This window comes from Myotis davidii, unplaced genomic scaffold (genome assembly GCF_000327345.1).
Source record: "Myotis davidii unplaced genomic scaffold, ASM32734v1 scaffold299, whole genome shotgun sequence".
NCBI classification, from domain to species: domain Eukaryota; kingdom Metazoa; phylum Chordata; class Mammalia; order Chiroptera; family Vespertilionidae; genus Myotis; species Myotis davidii.
In genome coordinates, this window is record NW_006293088.1 from 4,694,688 (window position 1) to 4,721,863 (window position 27,176).

At 52.0% G+C, this 27,176-nt stretch overlaps 1 protein-coding gene across 1 annotated transcript in view; it reads right to left on the reverse strand.

Moving 5' to 3' along the window:
- The window catches only part of VPS13D (vacuolar protein sorting 13 homolog D (S. cerevisiae)), a 236,959-nt gene that overhangs the window by 20,821 nt on the left and 188,962 nt on the right, over nt 1–27,176 (reverse strand). Inside the window, 2 exon segments of the mRNA XM_006766790.2 lie at nt 1,145–1,385; nt 9,328–9,459. Coding sequence (XP_006766853.1) covers nt 1,145–1,385; nt 9,328–9,459 — 373 coding nt within the window.

A 27,176-nucleotide genomic window follows, 5' to 3' on the forward strand; every position in this document is an offset into this window, starting at 1 on the left:
CCCCGGCGCGGGGGGGGGGGGGGGGGGGGGGGGGGGTGGACAGCCACAGGGCCCAGCTGTAGACACCAGGATGTGCATTTTTTAAGAGACGGCCTCCGGGGCCCTACTCCCAGTTAATATTGATTTCGGGGGTGGGGGGTGGGGGGGGGCATGGAATCTGTGTCTTTTAACAAGTTCCCCGGGTGACTGTGCAGCCAACCCTGTACCTGGGGACCATCGGCTCCCGCAGGCTAAGAGCACGAATAAGGGACTGCACCTTGGGATTCAAACCCACACCCGGCCCACAAAGGCCTCCGGCCTTCCTCATCCAGAACGCGGAGCGGCTCGCTTGCCTTGAAAGGGGCAGCCATGCAGCCGGCCAGGCTCCCCATCTTGGAGAGATAAGCAGGGGCATTTAATGACGCACCCTTCCCTCATGCGGGCCTGCGAATGCCGGCATTCGGGAGGAAGGAGCAGGACTAGCCCTGGGCTTCATGGAGACCGAGTCGGAAGAGGGCCAGGACGGGCTGCCTCCCACGTGCTCCCGGAGCCAGCGGTCCCTCCCAGGAGATGGCCACGTGGTCTGGGGTCACACGGCACCTGGGTTTGAACCCCAGCTCCTTACGGCGATGGCTGGTTATTAATAGCAACATCCTTTTTAAAAAGTCCTGCCATAGCAACATCTTCTAGCCTTTTACACTTAAAAATGTAAATGTTCTTTATGGAGCACTTACCCTGGGTAGAGGCCTCTGCTAGATAGTGCATCTTTGCACAGAAAAAGTTTCCGATTGTTACACAAGAGAAACGAGAGCAGCCGGTGTGCTGACACCGTCCTGGACCCAGTGCACCCAGAGTCACAGCTGGGAAAAGCCCCGCATCATGTCAGTGGGTCCCCACTGCTAACATCCACGGGCCCTGCGGCACAGGTGCTGGCACGTGCAGGGCCCCGGAAGCAGAGCTGGGAGGCAGCACCCCCTCGTGAGCACGCAGCCAGCTCCTCCGGGGCGGGAAGGGGAAGCAGCACCCCTGGGGTAACAGCCCAGCCTGACCCCGCAGAGAGCTCCCGGGAGGAGAGTGAGCAGGCAGAGGTGCCCGTGGGCCTCGCTGTCTCTCACACTCTGACCATGCAGCTCAGGAGGGCGGAGGGGTGGCCGTGTGCACTCACCATGGGCTTCTGCTGGGACGGGCCGGGGATGGACACTCCGCTGCTCGTGTTCACCGCCTTCTTGGTCACCTGCACGTACACCTTCCCGTGGTCTTTGGAGACGAGGCAGTGGTAGAGATCGTCGTACTTGACTTCCAGGAAAATGGCTTCCCGGTCTACGTAGTCCCCGCTTTTCAGGAAGTAGACCGCCTTGGAGGAGATGAGCACGCAGTAGCTGTCGATGTTCTCCACGGCGATGAAGCTGCCAAGCAGAGGGGACGTGAGCAAGGCGCCCGGAGCTCTCTCCCTGTCGCTGAGCCAGTGGGGGTGTGTGTGTGGGTGCGCCCTGGTGTCCAAAGGCCTGTCCCCAGTTCAGGCTCCCTCCCTCCCTCCCTGCCCCCCTCCCCCCATTTCCTCGTTTATGAATTAGGAGCAAAAGCAAGGCTGGCATCGCGGCCCCTTCCACAGGCGGCTCGACCAACGTTAGTGCATGATGACGGCCAACAAGAGAAGCCACTTCACCCTGAAAGGGTGCTGTGTGGGGTGTCTCCAGGGAGACCTGTCAGGTAGCATACGGCTTGGAGAAAACTGTAACAATGCTCTGCTGGACGAATCAGGGGAAGAAAAGAGAATGTGCTGAAGTGTGGACGGAGCAGCTGAGGAAGCTCTCAGGGCGCAGGGAGCCACGCCGGCAGGCAGGCCGGGGACGGAGATGGACGGAGGCAGTGGAACCAAACAGGTCGCCCAAGGGGCCCGAGGCCCTGCGTTTGCACTCTGACATCTACGTCCTTCCTGCCTCGGTCCTAAGAGGAGGCCGCGCGGCCTCTGCTCAGCAGCTCCAGGGACAGGGCCTGGTGGGACCCACTCCATTTGCAGAAACGCCACAAGCAGGTGCTTTTGCTAGTCCAGTTGCAATCCTGACTTTCCTAACTTTCAGCCATTGCTTCTCAGGGCTTTAGGGCAGCTCAGAAAAGACCTCCCTCCCCTCCCCGGAGCACCCAGATGAGGGGAAGGTCTGCAGGGTAAGCCTCGCTCAGCCCCCGAATGCAGCACAGTGACCCCGGGGGCTGTGGCAGCTCCGGCCTGGCTGCCTCCCGCATCTGTGACAGCCTCCACAATGGGCGGCCAGCGATGGAGAGCGGCGGCGGCAGGAACACTGAGAGCTGACCGCAGGCTGGCTGTCAGGCTGCGGCCCCCTGGGCCTTGATGTCCTGAGAGGAATTTGCAAACTGTTGCTCAGAGCCCAGGCTGCCCTCGGAGCTGCTGGAGGACCAGGTCCCAGGACGGCTTTGTTCTCGACGTCAGGGATGGAGGCCTGCCTGCTGGTGACAGGCGGCTTTCCTCTCAGTCCCAGCACGTGCCAGGCACTTACCACCTTGCATTCAGGACACACGGTCCTCAGCCACCTCCATCCTCCCCTCAGCTACCTCCATCCTCCATCCTGAGGTCTCCCAAGTCCCAACCTCTCGGAGTTTCCCCATGAGGCACTCCAACCCCACCCCACTTTTGAACACCTAACTGCTCACCTTCAAAAGCACCGTCAGACACTCACGTGTGCTGTCTCTGGTTCCTGGACAGGACTCAGCGCTGACTATGCTGATGGAGCAGTGGGTCCACATCCCCTCTCCGTCCCCACCACCGAGCACTTGTTTGGCAAGGATCGCCTGCTTCCAGTCGCCATTTAATCACGGCCTCACATGGCCAAACTGGAGTTTATCGTTCTATTCCAACTGGTGGGCAATGCCAAGAATGCAGACTTGTGGCGTCTCGATGCTCAAATGAAAACTACCCAGCAGCTTTGGGGTCCAGGCCGCTCAGCACACAATCCTCACCTCCTGGGCCTGCCAGCCCTAGGACAGAGCTTGACCACTTGTTGGAACTACATGGGATCTACATCGCTGGTCCAGGGGGAAGGAAAGGGACAGAGAGGCAGACAGACAGAGAGCGGTAAACACTGCTACCCGACTAAGAGGAAGCACCACAGGGCCAGCCAGGCCCTGCTGGGGAATCAGGTGCAGGTGGAGCACGGCCATGGCTGCCGGTGCCGGTGAGGGGCAGGTGGCTGTGGAGGCTGGACTGGCTCTCGAAGGAGACCCCCAAAGCTGGCCTGTGCAGTTGGGTGAGGGCAGGAATGTGCACTAAAAATCCAACTGAGATGATTTCTGTTCTGGGCCCCTCTGCCCTCCACCCCCGCCCCCACGCTCACCCCGGCTGGCAGCCCCTGCGGCTGACATGCACAGCCCTGGAAAGGGCCGGCCTCCCTTCCACGCCCGCCCAGTGGCTGGCATTATTAGTGCACTTTCCACTGGAACTTTTATAGGCTTTAAAATAGACTCCTTTTCAAGATGCCACAGATGGCGCAAGTCCTGGGTCAGGCCAGAACCCTGGGAGGCAGGGCGGCACCTCCCATGGTGCGCACTCACAGCAGTGGAGGGAAACCCTGTGGGCTGTGGATCCGCCAGGCCAGCTGCCTTCTCTGCGACCCAGTTTCTTCATCAGACAGAGATGATACTACCTGTCAGCTTCGGGCACAAACTTAGTGAAGTCAAAAGAATTCAAGGCCATACAGATCAGGGAGGGACGGGAGCAGTAAAGGGTACAGATCTCGACTCTGGGAGTCCTGGGGCCCATTCCCAGGAACGCAGTCAGAGTTAAGCCTCGGAATGACCTATGGCAGAGCCACAAAGAAGTCCCAGCTTAGAGGGCAGAGCCCTCTTAGCTTAATTAAGCTTAACCTTATACCCTCCCTAGTTCCTTCCTTGGTGGCTAATGGACTGTGGGAGGTGCAGCAAGTGCTGCCCAAACAAGTGAAACTCACAAGAACATTGTAACTATGTTGACCAGTACCTTGTTTTTCTCTGACTATAAAATAAAGCCTCAGCTTGCTGGCTGGATCCTTCTCTGTGGCCTCATCCAGGCACAGGAGATCCACTGAGCCCCAGCTATATTCTCTTTGTCCATCTTTTCTTTCATCCTTCACCGCCCCTCCTCAGGCTCACTGTACCCTTGGCGGTGCTGGCACGGCACACAGGAAGGGAGACAGTGAGCCACAGCAGGCAGCTGGAGCACAGGATCCCCACCCCGGACGGCACAGGATCCCCACCCTGGTCGGCACAGGATCCCCTCCCCAGTTAGCACAGGAACCCAGAGATGTATCTGGCAAACCAATCTCCATTTTCCTCCTGCTACTTCCTTGGCAGCGCCCCCTCTCACACACACGTGCATGCGCACATACTAGTACACATGTGCAGGCACATGCACACATAGACACGTGTGTGTGCGCATGCACACAATGCACACACACATACATGCACACACACTTTTTTTAAAATTATAAAATCTGGAAACCACATTGAAGAATAAATGAAACTGAGCTCAAGATGAGGGGTTCTCTCTTGTAATGGAGACCGACCCCCAAACTCATCACTGCCAGAAAGGAGCCGAAAGTTGGGGTGTAAGAGAAGCAGGACCCAGCAGTGCTCTGGGCAGGCTCCGCTGCCAGCACCCTCCCTTCCTGGCCATCCCCCCGCGGAGGCCTGCCTCCCCAGGCTTCACTTGACGGGCTCAGGGCTCGCCAACGGAGCAGCCGTGGCTACCGCTGTGTGCCTGTTGAGTCCGACACTGGCTTCCTGCTCTGTCCCCCATGTAACCGCACTTCTTCACGCAGGGCTGCTCTGGCCCACGAAGGCGTGGCGCTGGGACACCTCAAGGCTGACACAGAGAAAGACAGCCCCCGGGTCTCAGGTGGCCCTGAGTGCATCCCGCTAGTCTCTGACCTGCTGGGGACTCCGATGGATGGGGAATAAAAGCACATGGTAGAGACAGAGCTCGGGACCAGGACACCCCCCGACATGAGCACGAGGAGGCCACCGGGTTCTGGAGCCTGTCTCAGGTTGCTGTAGGTGCTACTAATCCTACACAAAGCAGGGTTTTTAGACTTGGGTTAAAAGGTTTACTTTAACTCTCCTTTACGAAGAGAAAGAGGAACGCTGACTTGGGATAGTGTCAAAGTTTCTCAGAGAGAAAGGAAGGCTGAGCGCACGGCGCACACCACCCTGGGAGCTCGGGCACCCGGACAACACCCCAGACCACGACCACCTCGGGGGCTTTCTCAGCAGCACCGGTGGCATCACCAACACCAGTCCGGGCTCGCACTCGGTGGCATGGAACGCCTCCTCCAGGCCACACGGGCAACGGGACCTTCTCCCTTCTCTCTGCAGCACAACGGGACCTTCTCCCTTCTCTCTGCAGCACATCTCTCCGCCTGCGGGACCAGAACGGCCCACAGCCTCCCCAGCTTTCCAGGCTGCATTGATCACTTCCCGGTGGCCCATAACACATGGCTCACACTTCTATTTTAAAAGCAATCCTGTGTTACAGACAGTTGGTGATATTGTCTGTTACCCCTGCTAGACTGTAAACATGTCGAGGGAACAGCAAATTCCTTACTCGTCCTTGCACAGTAGGATTCAATAAATGCACATGCTTGGTAGTCTCAGAAAATGACAATGAAATGACATCGTAAGGTCAACGTGCCACTTCGCATGCTGGCTGCAGTCTACCCTCTAGTAAAGGTGAAACATCCCCTCAGATCTCCTGCGTTTACGGATTAAAGATTTAGCAAGTCCTTACCCTCGGTCAGGACAGCTAGAAAACCCGCCACGTGAAAGTTGTAATTCGGTGGCATATGAAAGCATGTCAGTTCCCGAGGTGTCAATGCTTATGATAGATTATTTCCTGGTTTAGAAAAGGAAGCCACTGAACTCTATCCCTTCCTCACAAGGACCTGCCTTGTTCTGACTATGAGGTTTGTATTTATAATTACATGCTATTAGAATCAACACTATGACCTGTGCTCAAACAAATCTTCCTGCTTTCTCTCTCTCTATCTGCAACGGCTCAAGGAGGACAGGCGAGACACAAATACCATAAACATTACGTTTACAAAGAGGGTATGGGGGGAGAAGTTTACTCTGGGTTTTATTTCTTCCTGTGCTCTCTGAACTTGCTAACCATGCATGAGTTTATTTCATCAAAAAGAGAAAGGACTTAGCTCATTGGTGGGTCTACAGGCTATGTTTGTTTTATTTTTTATATTTTTTCTGTACGTAACTTGGTCTGCGATGAAGGATTGGAAATAAAATAACCACTCTTATTATTTTTTTTTAAAAAGAAAATGAGGTTCCTGGCTACAGATAGACACCAGTCATAAAGAAAAATCAATTTAATCAGATAGGACAAATTTTACTTTGACATCAGCTTAAGCCAGAGGGATCCTATTTCAAAACCCAAATTGAGAAAAATGGGAAGCACTGGTAATTCTGCAACATACCAGAGAAATATTCGATTCATTCGAAACTAAAGCCTCCGCCGCTGGCCAGACCTTCAGTCGCATGTCAGTAACTATCTTTTTAATACTAATTAATTAAATAAAATGAAAAAAATGGGATGAAACTTGATCTGGGAGCACAAAGTTGAAGTAACCATGGCACTGGGACTTTGTGGGGTTTTCGCTGCATCAGGAAGTAATTACACAATATTTTCCAGAAGTGAAACAGTGAGTCTAACTGGAAAAAAATGTGGAAACATTTAGTTAGAACAGTAGAGCAAGGTATTAAAGATCCTTTTAAGGGGTTAACTCTGAAGGAAAATATGCAAATAATTAGGTCTGTAAACATGTTCTTAATTACAATTCTAGGATAAAAGTCAGAGGGATAATTGGCACTCGTGTGCTTTTCCTGAAAACCCTTTCTTGCAAAGTGACGATTCTAATGCTCATGTCGCCGGGAGGACCCTGCCTGGCAGCTGAGGACCCATCAGAGAAACACCGCTGAGTCCCTGGCGACTCCTCGCACACGGAGGAAGGCCGTGGGCACCTGCCTCCTTCCACACTCACCGGCGAGGTTTACCCCACATGCGTGGAGACACATGGTTTTCATCTTTAGTCAAACTTCACTCATGCCAATCTCTTTTCCCAGTTCACATGAACTTCAAGAGTTTCAGGAAATCTATTTTACCAACTCCACTCGGATTCCCGTTCTCAGTTTGCCACGGCTGTTCTCAGGGGGTGCGGCTCACTTTCTCCCCGAGCTTCTGGCACATGTCATTCTACCGAAAATGAATTTCACAAGGACTAGAGATGGAATTGAATGCACAATGTACAGTAATTTATAATCTCAACCTTTGATACCGCTCCAAAGAAGGAAAAGTGAACATTAATATCATGTTAAACTGCAGCTACACAAATATTTCCTGAGTGCCCACGACGTGCCAGGCACTGTTCTAGGTGCTGAGGACTCTTCCGAGAATGGAACAGACACAGCTCCCTGCCCTCCTGGGGTCACCACTCTAGCAGACTCTGCCCTTGCCAGGCTGAACCTGAAGGATGACTTCTGGGCCTTCTATCCAAAGTCCAAAAGTCCCACCAGAAAAGTGGCACAGCCTGGCCAGCGTGGCTCAGTGGTTGCATGTTGACCTATGACCCAGGAAGTCACGGTTTGATTCCTGGTCAGACCATAAAGAGCAGTCACGTCACCAAATCCTCACCACAAGGAAGCAGGAATATACAGTCATCCCTGGAGTGAGACCCCATTAGATTCTGGATACTGGAATGATGGCCAGGGCTGAGGCTGGACTAAAAGAAGAGAATGTACAAATGACGCCTGCCATGGACTGAATTAAGTCCCCCTTCATTTCCTATGTTGGAGCTCTCACCCCAATGTGACTGGAGTATGAAAGTAATTAAGGTCAAATGAAGTCCTAAGGGCGAGGCCCTGATCCTACAGGATTAGTGTTCTTATGAGAGACACCAGACAGAGATCTCACTCTCTATCCTGTGCCATGTGAGGACACAGCCAGAAGGTGGCCACCTGCAAGCCAAGAAGAGAGCCTTCACCAGTAACGAAATCGGGCATCACCTTGACCTTGGACTTCCCAATGTCCCAAACTATAAGAAAATAAATTTTGTTGTTTAAGCCACTCTGTCTATGGCGTTTTGTTACAGCAGCTGAAGCTGACTGAGACAATGTAATGCACCTCCATCAAGAGCCCTTCCAGGAACACTGCAGAGGGTGCGGGTAACACCAAACACATCCAGGGAGGCGCTATCCTATCCAGCGGGCAACAAATGGGTTCTGGATCTGACTGCTGATGCCCCCATTCAAATGCTGCTACAGAAATACGAGATGGGAGTCAGTTCACCACTGTCTCTACCAATGACACTGAAGGTTACCCTCTACTTCGGACACTTCTCCACCAACCCAAAAGCAGCCACAGCCTTCAGAAACTTCCCTCGCCTGCTTTATCTTAAAGTGATACATAACCATTGAGAGAAATTAAACTAGCGCTGGCCGGGGGCTCAGCTGTTTGGAGTGTCATCCGTACACCAAAAAGACTGCGGTTCTATTCCCGGTCAGGGCACATACCTAGGTTGTGGGTTCAATTCCCCATTGGGGCACCTATATGAGGCTACTGACCAATGTTTCTCTCTCTCTCTCTCTCTCTCTCTCAAATCAATAAACATATCCCTGGGTAAGAATAAAAAATAAATAAAAGAAATTAAACTAGCATTTGCTACTCATCAGGCATAACTAACTGCTTTCTCTGGGCTGGTGGCTCTAACACTTACTTAGGCTAGTGAGCATATTATATGAAAAGTCCCCACAGAATACCCTAAAATAGTGATATACTGAATCCTATCCTATCAGCTCGGGATAATTTCACTAGTTTAAAATACTACAAGAGCCCAGGAATAGAAGGCTCCTCATTCAAAGAGAAACAAAACAATCCTAAGAAAATTGCATTCCCCAAATTTTCAGCTACTAGTTATTATTGGTTTATCTGCATTGTTTCACTAGCTTTCAGCAGCAAACACTAGAACACTAAAGTTTAAGACAATTTTACAGGGTTTTGGAAAAAACCCTGTAAAATTGAGAGTATTTTATTATCGTCTCTCTTTGATCTAGAAAGAAACTGCCACTTTCTAGAAATAAAACATGAAGGCCCCGCTCTGAAACTCAGTTTGAGAAGCACAGCTTTAAGGAAAAGGCTGTTTTCTAGCGGCTTATCTGAACCTCTGAAACATTTGGGCCCAGGAATCTCTGAACAGTTCCAAGGTTAAGATGATACTCGGGTCAGATGGGAACTTCTCAGACGCAGAGACAGAAGAGACAACTCGGCAACCAACGGGCCGGTCCCCCACTTACAACTCGTCCTGTATGTTGTCCGTCAGCTTGAAGAGCTGCTCCTGCCCTTCGGCCTGGCTCTCCGAGTAGCGGGGGAGCAACCCGCGGGGCCCCGTGCAGCAGCGCGGCTTCCGCACCCTCTGCGCCTGCGTCCTGCATGGGGAAAGGGACAAAAAGCAGAGGTTAGGTGTTAAAATGATTTCCCAGCTTCATCTAAGACAAACCCACTACTTACTACAACACACACTCTACGTTTAGTGACTGGAGTTAAACCACAGTATTCGCTGTGATGCACAATGAGATTGGGGTTGAAGACACCAATTTTGAATTAGAACCTTGCCTTTGCCTTCTCCTAGCTACGTGAAAATGGACAAGTCGGTTAACTTCTTTAACCCTCGGTTCATTTTCTCTGTAAAATCAAATCAAATAACGCCCGACACGCCTGTGCCTGACAGAACGTGGCTGTCCACCAGCGGTGGCCGTGCTTGCTGTGGTCATCACGGCTGGACTTCGATCCGGGCACCTCCAGACTTGCAGGGGTGGGGAGAAGGGTGAGGGACTGTGGGCATTTAAAAGCACGTGCCCAGCTGCTGGATTTCTTCTGCGATGCGCTCAGCTGCCTGGGGGCAGGGTGACGGGCCCAAGAACCACGTGAGGAGGAAGAAAGGCTCCGTGGACGGGCCCCAGGCCACAGCCACTCAGCTGTCGGCTGCCCGAAGGAATCTGCTTTGCTACGGCTTTCGGGGCAGTGATGTTGTCTTTGTCCACAAACCACATACAGGGTAACTGATAAGTGCTTTTTGGTGTTTTCCTAGAAACAGGAGTCCGTACTTGTCTTGGAAAGGCTGTGCATATTTCAGATGACTGATAAGAGTGCGCCGGGTCTATCCGCGGCCTTGTACTCGCTGTACTTTTCATTATTTGTTCCTGGATTCCACCAAAGCACAACACCCCTCTAGACACATCGAAAAGGGGCACAGGCCTGCACCCCGAGTCGGCGCTTCAGAACCAGGTCCTTGCAAGGGCGATGAGTGCCCCAGGGGGCCAACTGGGGTCATGATATGAGCAGAGAGAGTCAGCAAGTTGCCACTGGCCACGCAATAGGCTACCTGCAAACCTGGGGCAAGTGCAAAGCCTCCTGGACAGGCCTGCACTCCACTCCGCTCACCAGGCCAGGACGTCCGAAGCCCACACCTGGGGGATGCTGTTTTGCTGTGCTGGAAAGCCAGAAATCCAGCGAGGATTTTTTAAAAGCTCACGAATAAGAGTACCTAAGAACTACTAGTTGTGCTCTTCCAGGGTGATGTAAAGAGACTGTAAAGTAGTCCCTACAGTCTGTGCTAAAGGAATGGGTAAAAGGTAATTTTATTTACATCATACACTCCCACTAGCCATAGTCTCATGCCTTCTTCAAGACTCAGGCCTCCTGCTGGCTGGTTAGATCCCAACTAGTGACTGAAGGGTGGAGGGCGGCGGAACGGCTGCTGCTGACCAATCGGCGGAGAGGTGGGCAACTGCTGGTGAGGACGCAGCCATCAGGGCACGTAAGGAAACCAAGGGAGGGAGCGAGGTGGGCTTCCCTGGCAGCAGAGCCCCGTTCTCGTCCCCACCTAGGGAAACACCCACCGCCACTCCCAACACTGCTAAGTGTCTGTTCCCCTCGGGGGTCCTACCATTCCGTCCCAGGAAGCTCCTGGGAGAGGTCTGGCTACTGGGGCAGAAGCTCAGAGGCCCCTCCAAGAGAGATGTGATGGGGCCTGTTCCTCACTGCCTTTCAGCATCTTCCCCAACCCATCGGGACCTCCGCAGGCTAGATGTCCATCTACATCCCCCATCCAATATCCCTCCATCTCTGTCACAACTGAAAATGACTCTGGATTGGTAACGGATTATTACAATAACCTTACACCTTATTCTATTTCTACCCGGGTCCACTCTCCTCATAGCGATGGGAATGACCCCTTCAGAATACAAGTTAAATCAGCCAGTCACGTGCTCAAAACACATTTGCTTCACATCTCACTTAGATCAAATATTTGCTCCCTGCGTGGCACCCCATCTGGAATATAAGCACCATGAGAAGAGGATTTTGTCTCGTTCCTTCTAGCCCGGGAACTAGAACAGAGCCTGATTCAAGGGGGAGAAGCAACACACCTTAGATGAGTAAATAAATGAATGTGTTTGTGGGTGGGGGCAGGGATAGGGCCACTGTGACTATTGAACTAAGAAAGGAAAGGTGACACGCAAATTGGTGCAGAGCTAGAGGACTGGAGTCTGGGCTCTGACAGTCTGCAAAGTCAAGGCAGAATGAAAACCAGCTAGAATCCCAACTCCTGACAGAAAGGGCCAGGCGGGTCTGTCCGTTCACTGATTTTCAAAGTCATGAAGCTATGCCTCCGCTGACACATGCACTTCCCTCGGAAGAAACGATCTTCCATTAAAGTGGGAAAAACATGCCCCCAAGAGAGGAAACTTACTCCGAGCCCTAACTTCCTCTGATGGACCCAGGGAGCCCGAGAGGCCAAGGAAAGGTGCTGCGCTCCGGACCTGAGCCTTTGGAGCCCACGTCTTGTACAGCCATGGGCTATGGGAGATGGAAGTAAGTGTGCCCCACATCACCACATCGCCACCAGCTTTCTGCTGCATGAATGGGTATAAAATGGCACCTGACTGTCCTCTCATTCCCATCCTCTCTGCTCTACCTAAAAGGTAATGGTGTCCAATAAAAAGGCGGAGTGGCCGGCGCCTGCCCATGGGCACCAGAACTGAAAGATCCCTGCCAAGCTCTCAGGCCCACCGCTGGGGGACCCCCTGGGACCTCCCCGGGCCTCCTCTGCTTGCCCCGCTCCTCTCCTCACCCTCACCTCTACTGTCCAGACGGGCTGCTTCTAGGGCAGGTCTGGCACTACATCCTGCAGATAACAGATCATTAAACAAGAGGTGGCAACACTCCACCCACTCACCTCTCAGCAGCTGACAGCACCTCTTGCTAACTAACCTGGACATGAAAGGTAGTTTACAACACCAGTCTGCCTAGTGCATATGCAGCAACTCTGACGCCACAAACCTTTGTTTAGCCAGAGGTCTGTGGTGTACTTAATTGCTGCCAGCTGGGGGCTGCTCGGCCATTTTAAGCCCCCGGCGGCTGCGGTTTACAAATTTCACAGTGTATAGAAAGAAGCAGGCCTTCCAGTCAACCAGCTAATCCAAAATGTCAGCACCAAACCAACCCGGGCTTTGAACTCCATGAACACGTCAGGGAGTCGGCTGTGCAGCACGGACGGGCCTCCCCGGGGAAGGGCTGCTGATACAGTGGCTGATACACTGCAGATATCCACTGGCGAGAGAGGTCCATGCCCAAGCCTGCGCCCGGCCACTGTTCTCTGGCACGCACTGGAGGCCCCAGCCGAGGACCAGAGCAATGAAAACCGCCCTGTCCTTCTCCTTAGGCAACAACAAACCCAAACAAGGTGACACAGGAAGACCTAACCAGTTCCACTTGGCTGACCTCGCCTTTCAGCCGGGGGTCAACAGTTGGCCAGCCATTATTTGTTCTTCGCTTACACGATGAGTAACTATGTCATAGTGCTATTAGTTGAAGACAGATGTTGTACACACATACACATGCCCCTGTACAGCTTAAGCTATCAGTCGGTTGAGAAATCTGTCATGGCCAATGTCTATCAACCCCATGAGTTTCAAAAACAATCGCAGAGGAGGAGAAAGTGTGTGTCTAACAGGGGACTTCCCCACGCGACAGACTGTTTGTTCTGCTGACGATGCCATCTTTGTCGGGCCCTGCGTACTGACCCCACAGAGTGATGGATTCTGCCTGCATCTACTTCACGTGCGCGTCCCAGACTTTCGTTGTAATTAAATCTCTTACTGATACACACATACTGTGTTTGACGGCACAAACAAGTAGGCAGCGAACAGCAGGTCAACCCAGGCCATCGCTTCACATGTGGCTAATGGCTAACAGTTCTAAGGCACCAAGATTCTCGACTGAATGGCTCCATCAAGCATTTGTCAGTCTCTAAAGGAACTCAATGGTCTAGACCAGTGATGGCGAATCTATGACACGCGTGTCAGAGGTGACACGCAAACTCATTTTTTTGGTTGATTTTTCTTTGTTAAATGGCATTTATATAAAATAAATATCAAAAATATAAGTCTTTGTTTTACTATGGTTGCAAATATCAGAAAACTTCTATATGTGACACGGCCCCAGGGTTAAGTTAGGGTTTTTCAAAACGCTGACACACAGAGCTCAAAAGGTTCGCCATCACTGGTCTAAACAGTACTCTGCTCGGAGTGCGGTGGTTAAGCTTCCCCTGGTAGCCACTGCCGGACAGCGGACAGCAGCTGGAAGGCGAGAAGCCTGCGGGCCGTCAGCTACCTCTGACCTCTGGCCTGCAGGCCCTCTGCCCTAGTGCAGCCCCTCAGCGGGCATAGGGGGAAAGCACCCCCTCTCCACACCGACGCCGCTCCGCTCAGTGCAGGGCATCCAGGATGGCTCTCCTGGGGGGGGAGGGAGCGTAGAGTTTGGCTCGGTTTACATCAGAGCCCATGATGAACAGAAACCCACTTTCTAGACCCTATCCAGGGATGGCACTGAACACATAGGGTTAATAACTACTGAGCTCTGACTGTGTTAAAACTCGAACCAAGAAATCTCCCAAACTGTCCCTACGACAGTTTGGATTTTGGACACAAAGCCAGGCTGGGCAGCAAGGAACCCTATGGGAGTCGAGGTTGGCTCCTAAATGAAGCTACTGAGGATCTAAACCGAGCGGCCAGAAAGCAGCCCTGCTCAGAGCCTGACAATGGCTTGTGCCGCCTCTGCCCCAGCGCCCACCCCATGCAGTGAACGCTTCCTGAGCATCATACCAGGCCAGCGCCAGGCTCTAGGGAGACAGGCAGGAACCATGATGCCAGGCCTTATGGGACCTAATGGAGGAGATGAACAGAAACAGGCAACAAGGGCTTGGAGGACAGGCTCCGGAGCCAGGCTGCCTGGGCTGAATCCCAGTTTCCCCATTTACAAACTGGGACCGACGGCAAGTTGTGTAACCTCTTGGAGCCTTGGTTTCCCATCTATAAAATAGATGAGGAGATAGTAATGGGGTTGTTGTGAGGAGTAAGTCCACACATGTACATGTTTATAACAAACAGGACTTGGTACGTAACGAACACTCAGTAGAATGTTCCCTATGATGAGGATAACAATGACGCTCCTTGGTAGAGGCTGCCATGGGTACAAGAGAAGGGCCCTAACCTAGCCCAGGTGGCTGAAGCCCAAGGTGGGCTGGGTCCAACATCCAACATAGTTTTCTTATTGGGGAACCGACTTCAAACTGAAATATTCCCGTTTCCCTTTGCTTTCTTGTTAACATTCTCCTTACCTCTCCCTAGAGTTCTGAAGTCATTGCGTAAAAACACATAAACTCCCACATTGTATGGTCACAATTGCGAATGTGGGAAAGACGCTGAATCATGTTAGAAATTCTATTACTGTCGCTGTAAGTTTTAGGAATTTGACATCCTGCGGTGGGGGAAGACATTTCCTGGGCTGAATTTTCTCCATCAGTGGGATTCACACCTGACTTGTTTATAGGGGTCAAGGCTTCCTATAACCTAACACATATTTTGGGGACCCCATGACATTGCAACTGTGATAGCGGGTAGGACTAATGCCACAGATACGCCTACTGGGATTTAAAATCTAAGAACAAAACGACTACTTGCTAACTAACTGCCTTGAGGTGAGCCTGCCTATTCATGGGGCTGGGGGAAGGGCAAAGCAGACTGGCTTCATAAAGAATTCCAACAAGGGGACAACGTTACAGTGAGGTTACATCTGCTTGAGTTGAATTTCCAAAACCCTCACTTCTGCATGCATTCTGGGGAGGCTGTGCTTTAAAAGAAAAATAGTAGACAACTTATACGGTGGCTTGCAACTTTCTACACTATCACAAAGATGAGGTATTTTACAAATGCAGGCAAACTTGTGTTCTAGGTCCACCACTCTGTCAGATGCGTACAGAAACCCCTCCGCCATGGCCAAGCTCCCCGCTGAACTGTCACTTTTCATGCCCATCTGAAGATACTGCACATGGGCCCAAATACACAATTTCTGGTAAACTTGATTCTGTGGCCATTAAGTACAAATTCTAACGACAACAAACTGACTAAAAAACCAGGTATTTTCAGGTCGATTTCTAGAAAATGATTACATAATTAAAAAAAAAATCATTATGTTATCTATCTTCCCCCAAAGTTGATCTCTCTTTAAAAAAAGAAAAAAAGATTTTAGAGAGAGAGGAAGGGAGAGGAGGGAGAGAGAGAAACATTATCAGTTGCCTCTTGAATGTGCCCCAACTGGGGATCGAACCCAAGACCTAGGTATGTGCCCTGACTGGAAATCGAATCTGCAACCCTTCAGTCATGGAATGATGCTCCAACCAACCGAGCCACACTGTCCAGAGCCACAGCTGATCTTTTAAGGAGACAGACAGAGTTTAGGAGCGTGTGGCACGGAGAGGAACATAAGGCTTCGGAAAGAAACCAACACAGAGGGAAACCCCAGTCTAGGCCCTTGTTAGCCAAGTGATCCTGACGAAGTTGCTCTCAGCCTGTTTCCTTATCAATAAATGAGAATATAATACTTATTGATCATATTGAGAAGATATATGAAAAATGCCCAGCACAGGGCACACAGTAGGTATCATAAACACTGTCTCCCTTTCTCCTACCCTTTTCACAATCATTGTATGTCAAGTCAATTTAAAACACCTAAGTGCAACACTTAAAACTTAGGTGTGAAGTTTGAGTCTGTGGGCTCACTGTGAACCCTGACTTCTGGACACTTGGGCTCTTCTAAGGAGCCAGAGCTCGCTCATAGGCGCACACTCGCTTGGCCAACCCCACCCAGAGCTTACTTGCTTCAACTTTTTTGAAGAGCTAGAGCTAAGCAGCCTAGCAGCTCAAGAAATGATACCAAATGCTCAATTCCTAGGGTTGGAATTCCCAGAGCTCTAGCATGCTGCCATTCATAAATTCACCAGCGCAGAGGTTTTCCAGGGAGAGCACCTGCTCTGAGTAGAGTTGGAAAGGCAACCTGAAGCCATCCGTCCCTGAAAGTGGAGCTGTTGACTGAGGGGCTGGGCTGTCTGTCCTCAGCACCCTGCCTCGGGGGCCTCCACACTCAGTGCATGAAAGGCCCCCCTCAGGACCGAGGCTGAGCAGGTCTGGGGGTGCTGCAGCCCCCAAGGGGCCTGCTCTGTGATTTGTTGCTTTTTCGAGACCACCTACCCATTCATTCAGGCCGGACTTTTTACTCAGGTTTTTACTATCAAACAGACGAGGTGCAAAAGGAGAAGATACTTCAGAAGGGACCAGGCCACTGAAACGTACAACCGCTCTGCGATTGAGAGCTTATGCACAGCCACCACACTCACGGGGGCAGACAGGATCAGTGTCGGCCCTGAGGTCAGACTCTGGGTGGTAGAGGGAGGGACTGAGACCTGGGAGGAGGCTCACAGAGCCTGCCAGCGGCCCGCCCTCTCCAGCCCCCAGCTTTCCCCAGGGAGGGGCTCCCATTCCGAACTGGGCGAGGCCTGGAAAGTCTGGTGAGAGCGGAATGGAGGCCACGTGAGGCCAGAGTTCTAGTCTCTTCTCTGCATTCTTGTGTCCCAGCACCTAGAACAGTGCCGGGCACACAGCGGGTGTGCAGCACACACGAGAAAGGAACGGACCAGCGGCCACAAGCCTGGATTACAACTGGGGGCAGAAGAACCCCAGGGGCCGCCTCTGAAGCCAAGCGAGTGGAGAAGGCAGCCTGTCGTGGGCTCCTCCTCCTCCTCCTCCTCCTCCTTCTCCTCCTTCTCCTCCTCCTCCTTCTCTGAGGCAGGTTGGGGGCTGGGACTGACCCAGGAACTCCTGGAGCATAAGCAGGCTGGTCATTCCATGGAGGAGCGACACTAGAAAGTTACTGACCGAGGCCACAACTAGGTCGTGTTCCCCCGGGACAACTGGCCAGCGCCCCGGCTGCACGTCTCCAGGAAAGGAAAGGGCAGTGGGGCCCAGGGGCCCGGCTCCCTGTGGAGGGTCCAACCCCATCTTGACATTTAAGCAGCTCAGAACCTCCCGATGAGGGATTCTCTGCACTGGCTCAAATGCCACCAACTTCTTCCAAGGGTTTTACTGTACGGCTCTCATTCTTTTAATCCCAACTTTTGGGTTCTTTTTGATCTAGAAACATAAAGAAATCCACCAATCACCGACTCCTTATCTTCCTTTGGCCAGCAGGTGACTTCTTATTCTTTGTCTTCAAATTTCACCCTGTCCCAGCTTTCTCAAGATGCCAAAGCCCCCACTAGTCAAACCTGCCCCTCTGCCACCAAGAGATGGCACCTTCTTGATCTTGGTCATCCTGGCTCTGGCCCATCATCCTAATGCCCTCAGGAGTACCTTGGATTTTTCTCTTTGTTCTGGCTCTTGCCACAGAGCCCGGGTATCAAGCCAGCGCGAGAATGAGACCAGGAGCACGCCCGTGTGTCTGAATGGGACTGGCTCAGGGGTGGCCTTCCCCTCTGGACAGGAAGGAAGCGAGCACAGCTGGCAGCGGTGACACCCTGCGGTGCCTCTGAGTGGGGTACATCCCTGCCCGGTGCCATGACGTTCAACCTGGTGACAAAAGATGATTGTTCACCTGGTGACAGGAAGGCTGAGCTGCCTTCTAATTAAGTGCCCCAGTGCGAACATGAATGGGACTGATTGCCACAGTCCATCAACCCTTGGCAAACTGGTTTGTTTGGTCTGGACAGCAAACATTCCGCACTACTGGATTTTTTCTCCCAGATCCCCTGAGGCCCCATCACCCCCTAAACCTTTTATAAAAACTACAATCTGTTCTGCTGTCTCAAGTTACATTCTGTAAATAATAAGCAACGCTGATGAAATGCAAAAAGCTGAAAATTCGCAAAGCAGAAAGATCTGCAGTATGTCCCACATCTGTGTCACATTACATGTGCGCTCAACAGACTTGCTGATTCCCGTCTAATCAGCACACAAGGGTGACGTGGGCCAGAAGGGCTCTCCTGCTATGTGCCACAGCGGGGCCACCGAGGCAGCCACGGAGGGGCCGGCGCTGCGCCATGCGGGGGAGATGCCGAGCCCACAGCGCAGCGACTGAGCGGCCCGCTCAGTCCTGGGACATGTGCACGGCAGACTGTGGGTCACCGCTGCGGTCAGGCCGGGGACAGCTACAGCTCAGAACCCTCCTTCCCAGTCCTCAATGTGGCCGAGCTGGGCCCGTGGCGGTTAAGCTAAATAACATGTTGTAATGACAAAATGTCTCATTTGAAGGGGTTGGCTCCCTATACATTAAAATGCCTACAAAATAAAAATAGAACAAAAGGAAACCAATTAGAGTCCACTTGGCAGAATGCTTAGGGGCTACTAGAGATGTTAGTTGTGATGCCAGGCAAAATTTGATCCCATCTTTACTTCTTCCAAACATTTTACACGCATATGCACACACACACTCACACACACATGCACGTGTGCGCGCACGCATGCAGGCACTCATACTCCCATTTAAGAAACATTGGCAGAGCTGACGAGGGAACTTGGCATGCTTTAAACTTGTGGTGTCATACTAAGCCCCTCAATGATTAGAAGGCTCCGTGTTGGGGAAAAAAAACCAAACAGATTCAGACTCCACAGGGTCTGTAAGCAGAGGGCGTGGAGCCTCAGGGACACTCTTGGGAAAACTCAGTGCACTGCCACCTCAGCCAGCTCCCCTAGATCTGTATGTTCCCATCAACGTTAGCGAGAGATATCAGAGCTGAGACTGGGGGCCACCGAGTGTCTCTACAGCTGGGATTACTGGGCTGACCGTGCCCCGGGCACTGACCGGCACAGCACTCAATAAGGAAGTGTGTTATGAGCACTGCATTTCATGGAGGGGGAAGCTGTGCCTGGGAGAGATGGTGAAGTTCGTCCAAGGCCATTCCGCTGGTAAGTGGCAGAGACAACCCTGGTCTTGGGTTTTTCTGATTCTCCTGGACTCAGCACACTTATTAGCGGCATGACAGTGGATGGAAACCTAATGAGTCCATCACTGCAGTAAGCGTTCTGGAGATGCTGGAGGCTCCCAAAGAAGGCATTAGTGCAGCGGTTCTCCACCTTCCCAATGCTGCGACCCTTTAATACAGTTCCTCACGTTGTGGTGACCCCCAACCATAAAATTATTTTCATGGCTACTTCATAACTGTAATGTTGCTACTGTTACGAATCGTCATGTAAATATCTGATATGCAGGATGTATTTCCATTGTTACAAACTGAACATAATTAAAGCATAGTGATTAATCACAAAAACAATATGTAATTATATATGTGTTTTCCGATGGTCTTAGGCGACCCCTGTGAAAGGGTCATTCGACCCCCAAAGGGGTCGCGACCCACAGGTTGAGAACCGCTTCACTAGTGTGACCCTGGAAAGCTTACAATCCAACTGAAAAGTTGAAACTTACCTCCTGGCAATGACTGTGGAAGAAACCCAGGCCCTGTCCCAGGGATGAAAGAGCAAAGGAGGTCTGGCACCCACACTGCTAGTACAGAGGGTAGGATGGGCTTCCTGGGAAGGCCGGGCTTCACGTAGAGCCCCGCCTAATGATAGAGCAAGATTTCTATTACTAAAATATTATACAGCATCAGTACCAACCTGGCAAGTTTTTGTTGTTTTAATCCTCACCCAGTGATATTTTCCCATTGCTTTCAGATAGAGTGGAAGGGCAGGGAGAGAGGGGGAGAGAAAGAGAGAGAGGGAGGAACACGGATGTGAGAGAGACACATCGATTAGTTGCCTCCCGCATGCACCTTGACCGGGGCTGGGGAATAAACCTGCAACCCAGGTACATGCCCTTGACTGGGAATCAAACCCTTGAACCTTTGGTGTGAGGACCGATGCTCTGACCACTGAGCAACACCGGCCAGGGCCCAACCTGCCAAGTTTTAACAGGAATTAATGTTAAATACTAAGAATGAGAAGGAAACAAGTAGCAAGATAAAAGCCAGTTAACAGACCACACCGCATACAACCTAAAAACATGTACTGAAGCCCCACTCTTGATGCTAAAGCAACCAACTGAAGAACTATGAACAGCGCCAGCTTTCCTTTATTAGTCATGATGCAGCTTTAACTCACAGGAGTGAAATACTCCAGGTGATTAATCTCACTTTCATGAATACCTGGAGATATGTACTAAGATAGGTACTAATATGGATGAGATAGTGAGGAAATGACAACTATTGGAAGTAGAGGACCAAGGCAAGATGATAATAAACAAAAAACACACTAAAAAGGAAGATAAATTCTGACCTCAAGGGGGTTAAAAGGATTGGGGTGAAGAATATGCAGATAATTCACAAAAGAAGAAATCCAAATGCCAACTGAAATAGGAAAAGATGACTCAACCCTCCTATTTATCAAAGAAATCCAGGCAGCAACACAGACATGCTCTCACATTGGCAGACTTCACAGAGTGACAAGGCCCTGCTCTTAGTACTGCATCAAATTCACAAAATTCCCACTGGATTCTGAGTGAAGAGCCAGGACTGGCAGAAACAGGCCTCCCAAGCCTGCGGTGGGAGGTCAAATTGCTCCGACTTCCTAGAAGGCGATTTGTGACGTGTTTCAAAACAGAAAATGTATACACCTTCTAACCCAGCAATTTTATTTTTAAAATTGAGAATTAAACACATATGAAAAGATATATGGAAAAGATGTTTACAATAGCAAAATATAGGAAAGCACTAAGGGACCAGTTAAGTATATTATTGTAATATAAATGTTAAAAATGATTCACTTTTGGGATGGAAAGATGTTGTAGAGTCACTGTTAAGTGAAAAAAGGTTAGGCATCAATATTCGTGCTCCTATTTACGTGAAATCGTATATAGGTATTTCTTGGTGTGTGTATATATATACAAATGCATGGAACCTGGCACGATTACCATGGTTAGCTTTTTGATGATTATTGACCAGGGATGCGTTCTTATTTTCTTTTTAAAAATGGGAATAATAGTAGTGATCTACTCAGTTTGCTGTAAGAATTAAAGAGAGAATTAGTATAAAGTCTTTGGAATACTGTCTATACACTGTACGTGCGCATATGTTGTTTACATTTTCAGAACCGTTTCCATGTGTACACATCTTTAAGCTCAGACAATAGAAACACGGTTTAAGAAGATGATCCAGGGAGCAGTCAGGCACAAATGCCAACATGTCTCAAGCACACTTAAGAAGCAAAGCATGAATGAGGACACACTCCTACCATCACACGCTGTTGCACAGCGCGGCGGGGTGCAGGCTGGGAAAGGAGGAGCCTGCAGGGCCGGGCCTCACCTGGAATGGCTCTCGCTGGGCAGTGGAGTCCCAGTGGAGCTCTCTCCAGAGGCAGCCCCCGGATGGGCCATTCCTCTGGCTGCTGCTTCTCCCAAGACCAGGAGGCTGGCCCCACACTACGTTGGATGGAGGTGGCCGTGGGGGCTGCTGTGTTCATCTGAGGGTGTTCTGCAGGAGGCTCCTCCCCAGCCCGGCTGACTTACTTTCCCAGCACTGTTGCTTTTTGACCCTGAACAGCGGGAGAGAGGGCTTCTCTTGCAGAAACTGACCAGCTCAGAGCAGCATGTCCTGACTGACCAGTGGGAGGGGCTATGCACAGCCAAAAAGGAACCAGGTGCCCAAAGCACTTTCCACTGCAAAGGGGACTCTAAGAGTAGGTAAAAGCAAGGGCACTCTGCCCCCAGCGTGCCCGAACCCCCTTCCTGCTAACGCAGGGAGAGAACATCTGGAACTGGTTTTGAGGCTTTCCAGCTGCAGAGCCACTCGAGTGAAGTTCGTGTTTCTTTGGAAATTGCATTTCAGGGGCTTATAGACTGTCCTTCCTGATTCTCCTCAGGGTGAAGTACAACCGAGAAGACAAGCTGGTTCAGAGACCAAATCAGCTTTGCTTTGAAATGTTCTCCTCTCCCCACCCCCTTTGACAGCAGAATTAATGGTCCAGGTGGTGAGAAGTCAGAAATGAAAGAGAAGGACTTGGGTTCATCTCAGGTGCATTTCGATGTCTTCAGAAAAATCAGACGCACTCCGCGGGCCAGAGCTGACACCAAGCCTTCAGAGCACGTGTCCTCCTCGGAAGCAAGATCCATTAGACTGAAACCATTTAAATCGCTGGACTTGGGCTTGCCTCTATAGGACTAGGGAAAAACTGTGATTCAAAATGTGCTAGAACTCATTGAGAGCCAAGGAGGCAGTGAGGGAAGATACTGCAGACAGAGGGGGTGGCACATCCAGGCCCCCCACATCTGGTGCCAGGCCGCTGCTTGCGCCCACCACGTGCTTTTGGCAGTTGGCCTCCGGGCACTGGGACACGGGCTTGCGAGCAGCCCTTCCACCTGGGCCCCACTGTGCCTCTGGGAAAGGTAGGTGCACCCGGGAGTCTGTCCAGGATGGAGGCAACAGCATCTCTTCCCACTGTGTTAACAGTGAACACGAGACCTCTATTCTAGCCTCTGCCAACTGAGGGTTTGTTCCGCCCTCTGGACGGGGCGCAGAGGCAGTGAGGGAGGGCAGGCATGTGGCTTTTCAAAGACCAAGCTCCTTGGGGTGGAGAGAAGCAGACAGTCCTAGGACACCGCTGAAGCGGAAGGTGAGTCACACAGGGCACGATGTGGCTCCTCGTGGCCCCTCCCCCAAGAATCACTGACACAAGAAGCTGGGACCAGACCTCCTTCTGCCTGTTACATACAGCGCTGGAATTTTCTAGTCCTTTCTGTCCTAAGATTTTTGCAGATAAGAATTTCTATAAATCGCAGTTAGTGGATCATCTGGTTTCCTCATGGCATCTTATTAAACTAAAAAAATAATTCAAAAGAGCAGCAGCACTTCTCTCTACAGTTCATGCACTCCCTTAGCCTTTCTCTCTGCACATCCCAAAAGACCAGCACAGCTCCCCAAGGCCAAATGAGCTCAAATACCGACAAAGAGAACCCCAAACAGGTGGCCCGTGAAAAGACACCCCAGGTCTGCTAGACTTTGGGGTGAGCAGTCACTGCATGGAGTCCTCCATCCAGGGACTCGCTACCAGAGCCTATTTCAGGCCTCTCCAGCATCCTGACCCTGGAGGCATGACTAAATAGAAGCCGACAGCCTCAGAGCTGGCCAGCCCTCTGTCTCTTCTACTTCTGGGAGCCTTTTCCAGGCCCCACCCCACAAGATAAACAGGAGTTATCCGTGCCACCAAAACAGGCAGGCACAGGGACTGTCTCCTTCCGAGACTCCCTGTCCTGTGCATCGGGCGGAGTTCCCAGGTAACCAGCTGGTGGGAGTGGACCCAGCCGGACGGCAGAGCAAAGACAAGTTGGGAACCAGGATGTCTGACTGCCTTTTGGTGAAGCTGGCAAACTCTGACCTCAGAAGGCTGGCGTGGTTCATCGTTGGGGGAGGGGGGGGGTGGGGGGAAAGGATGGTGTGCAGAAGAGAGGACCAGACAGCACAGCCCCTGGACAAAAAGCTCAGCGACTGGTCCGGGGTTAGGCTGGTAGGTGGGAGCCAGCAATTAGCACCCGCACGCTGTGAGGGTCAAAGTTTACAGTATCTTCCCCCAAATTTTCTGATGGGAGAGACGGAGAGATGACCCAGAGGCGGGACAGAAGTCAGGAGTGCGTGCTCTGCAGTTGACTGCTGGGGTTCAGGTCCTAGTTCCTTCTCGCACCACCTTTGAGACCTTAGACCAGTTACGCAACTTCTCTGTGCCTCAACTTTCCCCTCTGTAAGATGGGGAAAAGGCAGCACCCACCTCACTGGGCCATTGTGAGGATTAAGTAGTCATTCATGTAAAATGCTTAAAACAGTGTGTGGCTGTGTAAGCACTCCAGGTCTGGAGCACCGCCATCCAGAGCATGGGGATCCACCTGTGATGGAAGTGACAGCGACCCAGGTCTTGCTGGTGGCATGGACAAAGGACAGGCAGGTCCCCAGTCTGGCAGAGGGTGAGACTAGCTGGTGGACAGAGCTACCCTCACCCACTTTTTCCCCAGGGTCCTCTGACGAGCCTTACACCAAAGCCTGGTGCCTGTCCCTTTACTCGAAGCAGGTGGCTGCGAGCACCTAAGCTTCCCCACGCCCTCCCCGGGAGGACGGTGCCCCGACAGGCAGCACCCTGGCGGACAGGCCACTCCGGGGTCAGCCCTCCACCTGCCCTGCTCTAGCGTTTCAGCTCGGCTGGGGAAGCCAGACAGCGAGGCCATTCACCGCCTGCAAGGAGGCTGGGCGGCAAGGAGAGGAGAGGGATCATCGGGCCTCGGCAGCTCGGCAACGGCGCTCCACCGCCGGCATCCCAGCACCTCTGCCACCGGCGCAGCCTCCTCGGAGACGGGTAGGTTTCCTGTTGTGTCAGCCCCGTTTCCTTCGGCAACATTATACCGCAAACACAGAGCTCCTCTGACTGCAGCGAGGTGTCCCGTTTCTGGCCGGGGGAGGGGGCAGACTGCCTCGCTGCTCCGGAGGGAAGCATTACCGAGCCGTGACCCTCCAGGCAGCGCTGCTTCCCGCTCCCCCGTCCTGAAAGGCTGTCTGAAGGGAAGGGGCGTGCAGGCTTTCCTCTCTGACCTCCGATGGGCGAGCTCTGAGTGGCAGCTGGGTCTATTACATGCAGTGTGAGAGGGTTAAACAGGACAGCCTCAACTCTTTATAAACTTTTGCCCTGTGGATATGTACTCATTGGCGGCAGTACAAGACTCGAGCTGTATTACACGCCTTAACGATATGGTTCAACTGTCGGTCAGGCTTGGGCCTGGCATCGGGCCAGACCGCAATCAATGGGACACAGAACCTCCCCCTTTCAGATCATCACGAAGGCTCATATTATCTCCTTTTCGTCGTGCTGGTTAAATTTATGGAGCAGAACCCCGAAGCCGCATTCCTTGGCCTGGGCCGGCCCACGCGGCCCTCCCTCCCTTTGTTCGGTACTGTAAGCGAGCCGTGCTTCGGCCGACTGCAGGGTTGTTAGTTCAGGCACTGACTGTTTGCTCACAACTGAAATGAAAAGAGTTCAGTGGAAGGGCAAAAGGACAGCCCAAGTGTAAAACCCCATCCCAGCAGGCCCTGGGCCCCGACATTTGGCCCCGAGCTGCTCCTGAATGTAGGACTGCACTGTTCTCACAGAAGCACAGTCTTCAGGCTGATTACCGACTAATCTTCTATGAATCAATGACCACGTCCTCCCACATGGCGCTGCCACGTGAACTCGTGGGTCTGGGGCACTGGCCCATCACACAGCCAACGGCTCCGTGGCTCTACAGCCATCTTCCAGCCTCCCAGGTCCCACGGGGATGGAGTGCAGGCACTGACTAGGAGCTGGTCGTGTTTTCAGTGTTAATAAGAAAAGATTAAACTAATTCTCAGGCTTTCTCATCGGGTCTTTGGTGAGATTTCCTTATCCACTGCGCTGATGGTCAGACAGAGTTAATGGATTTGTCATTCCAAAGCCACAGGTGGGATTCGTGGGCAGTGCATGGGATCACGCGTGTGCGTGTAGAGTCTGGGAGGGAGCGTGCACAGCAGCGTCAGTCCCCTGGAATCAGGCAGAGGGTCCCCTGCATCAGAACCTCCGCGCTGCCGTTCACTCTCATCCTCAATTTTCGTATCTGACTAGTGCCCAAAGCGCTCAGAAGCAGCCTGATGGCAGGGCTTATGGCGTGAGAGGTGCCCTGCAGCTCACCCCAGAAGCTGCCCTGATGGCCAGAGAGCGGAGTCATCCAGAGCTGAGTCCAGGGCCCCAGTGGCCGTGAACCCAGGGCCCATCGTGTGTGATTTTGGTGCCTCGGTGAGTCCAAGCGTAAGAGCGCAAGAAGGAGTGAGAGGAACAGAGAGAAAGCACCCCAAACCCAAGCTCACCAAAGGCACGGTGAGAGCACCGGGTCTCTGAGGGGAGTCATGGTGACCGCGAGTGGTCGCCCGCCAGCTTGGTCCTTCAGCCACCGTTAGGCAATACCAGACAAGGACCTGAGCCTGCTTGAAAATAAAACCGGCAACCCCTACCAGCAGCAACACGCACGCAGGTTTTCCAATTCCGGGAGAGGCCGGCTTCTCTGGTGGAGCCTAGGGAAGCCAGGGATCTGTTTTGAATCAACTCCTGGTTCAGCCTGAAGGTGAGAGGAGCTGCTTCCTGAACCGGGTGTTTCTGAATGGAAGCTGCACACGTTCTCGCCTCTTCGCCTCTTCCCTCTTCCTCGTCCCCTGGGCTGATGGTCCGACAGGAGCTAGTGGACTTGTCGTGCCGGAGGCACCTTTCTGGGAGTGGCCAGGAGGTGCCATGGGAGGATCACAGGGAACTGTAGCTTGCTACTGAGAACCGCTTTCCTATGATAGTTCTTGTAAACGATTTGTTCTCATTTGTGAAAAATAAGCCACTCTTAAGTCAGAGAAGAATAGGCAAGAAAAAGTTAGTTGGCCTAATTTAGGAAATTCTCAAAAAAAATGTGTAATCCATTCAATCTGTCTTTAGGTATTCATATACGAGTTCAGGGTCCAATTACATCTTTAGTCATAATAAGGTCTTACATCTCCCGGGACCATCTACACAGCACTTGCACACGCACTATCACACAGGTTACGCTCAGTCATAAACGAATGCAGCCTCCGTGAGGTGATGGTGCGTAACGGAAGGGCTCCTGGAGGCTTAGCGTGGCCCACGCGTGCGCCCAGACGCACCGACACTCTCTGACACACTGAAATTTGAAAAACTGGACCCATCCCTGAGAATGCGACAGACTTTGAGAATTTACAAACAGTGACCTG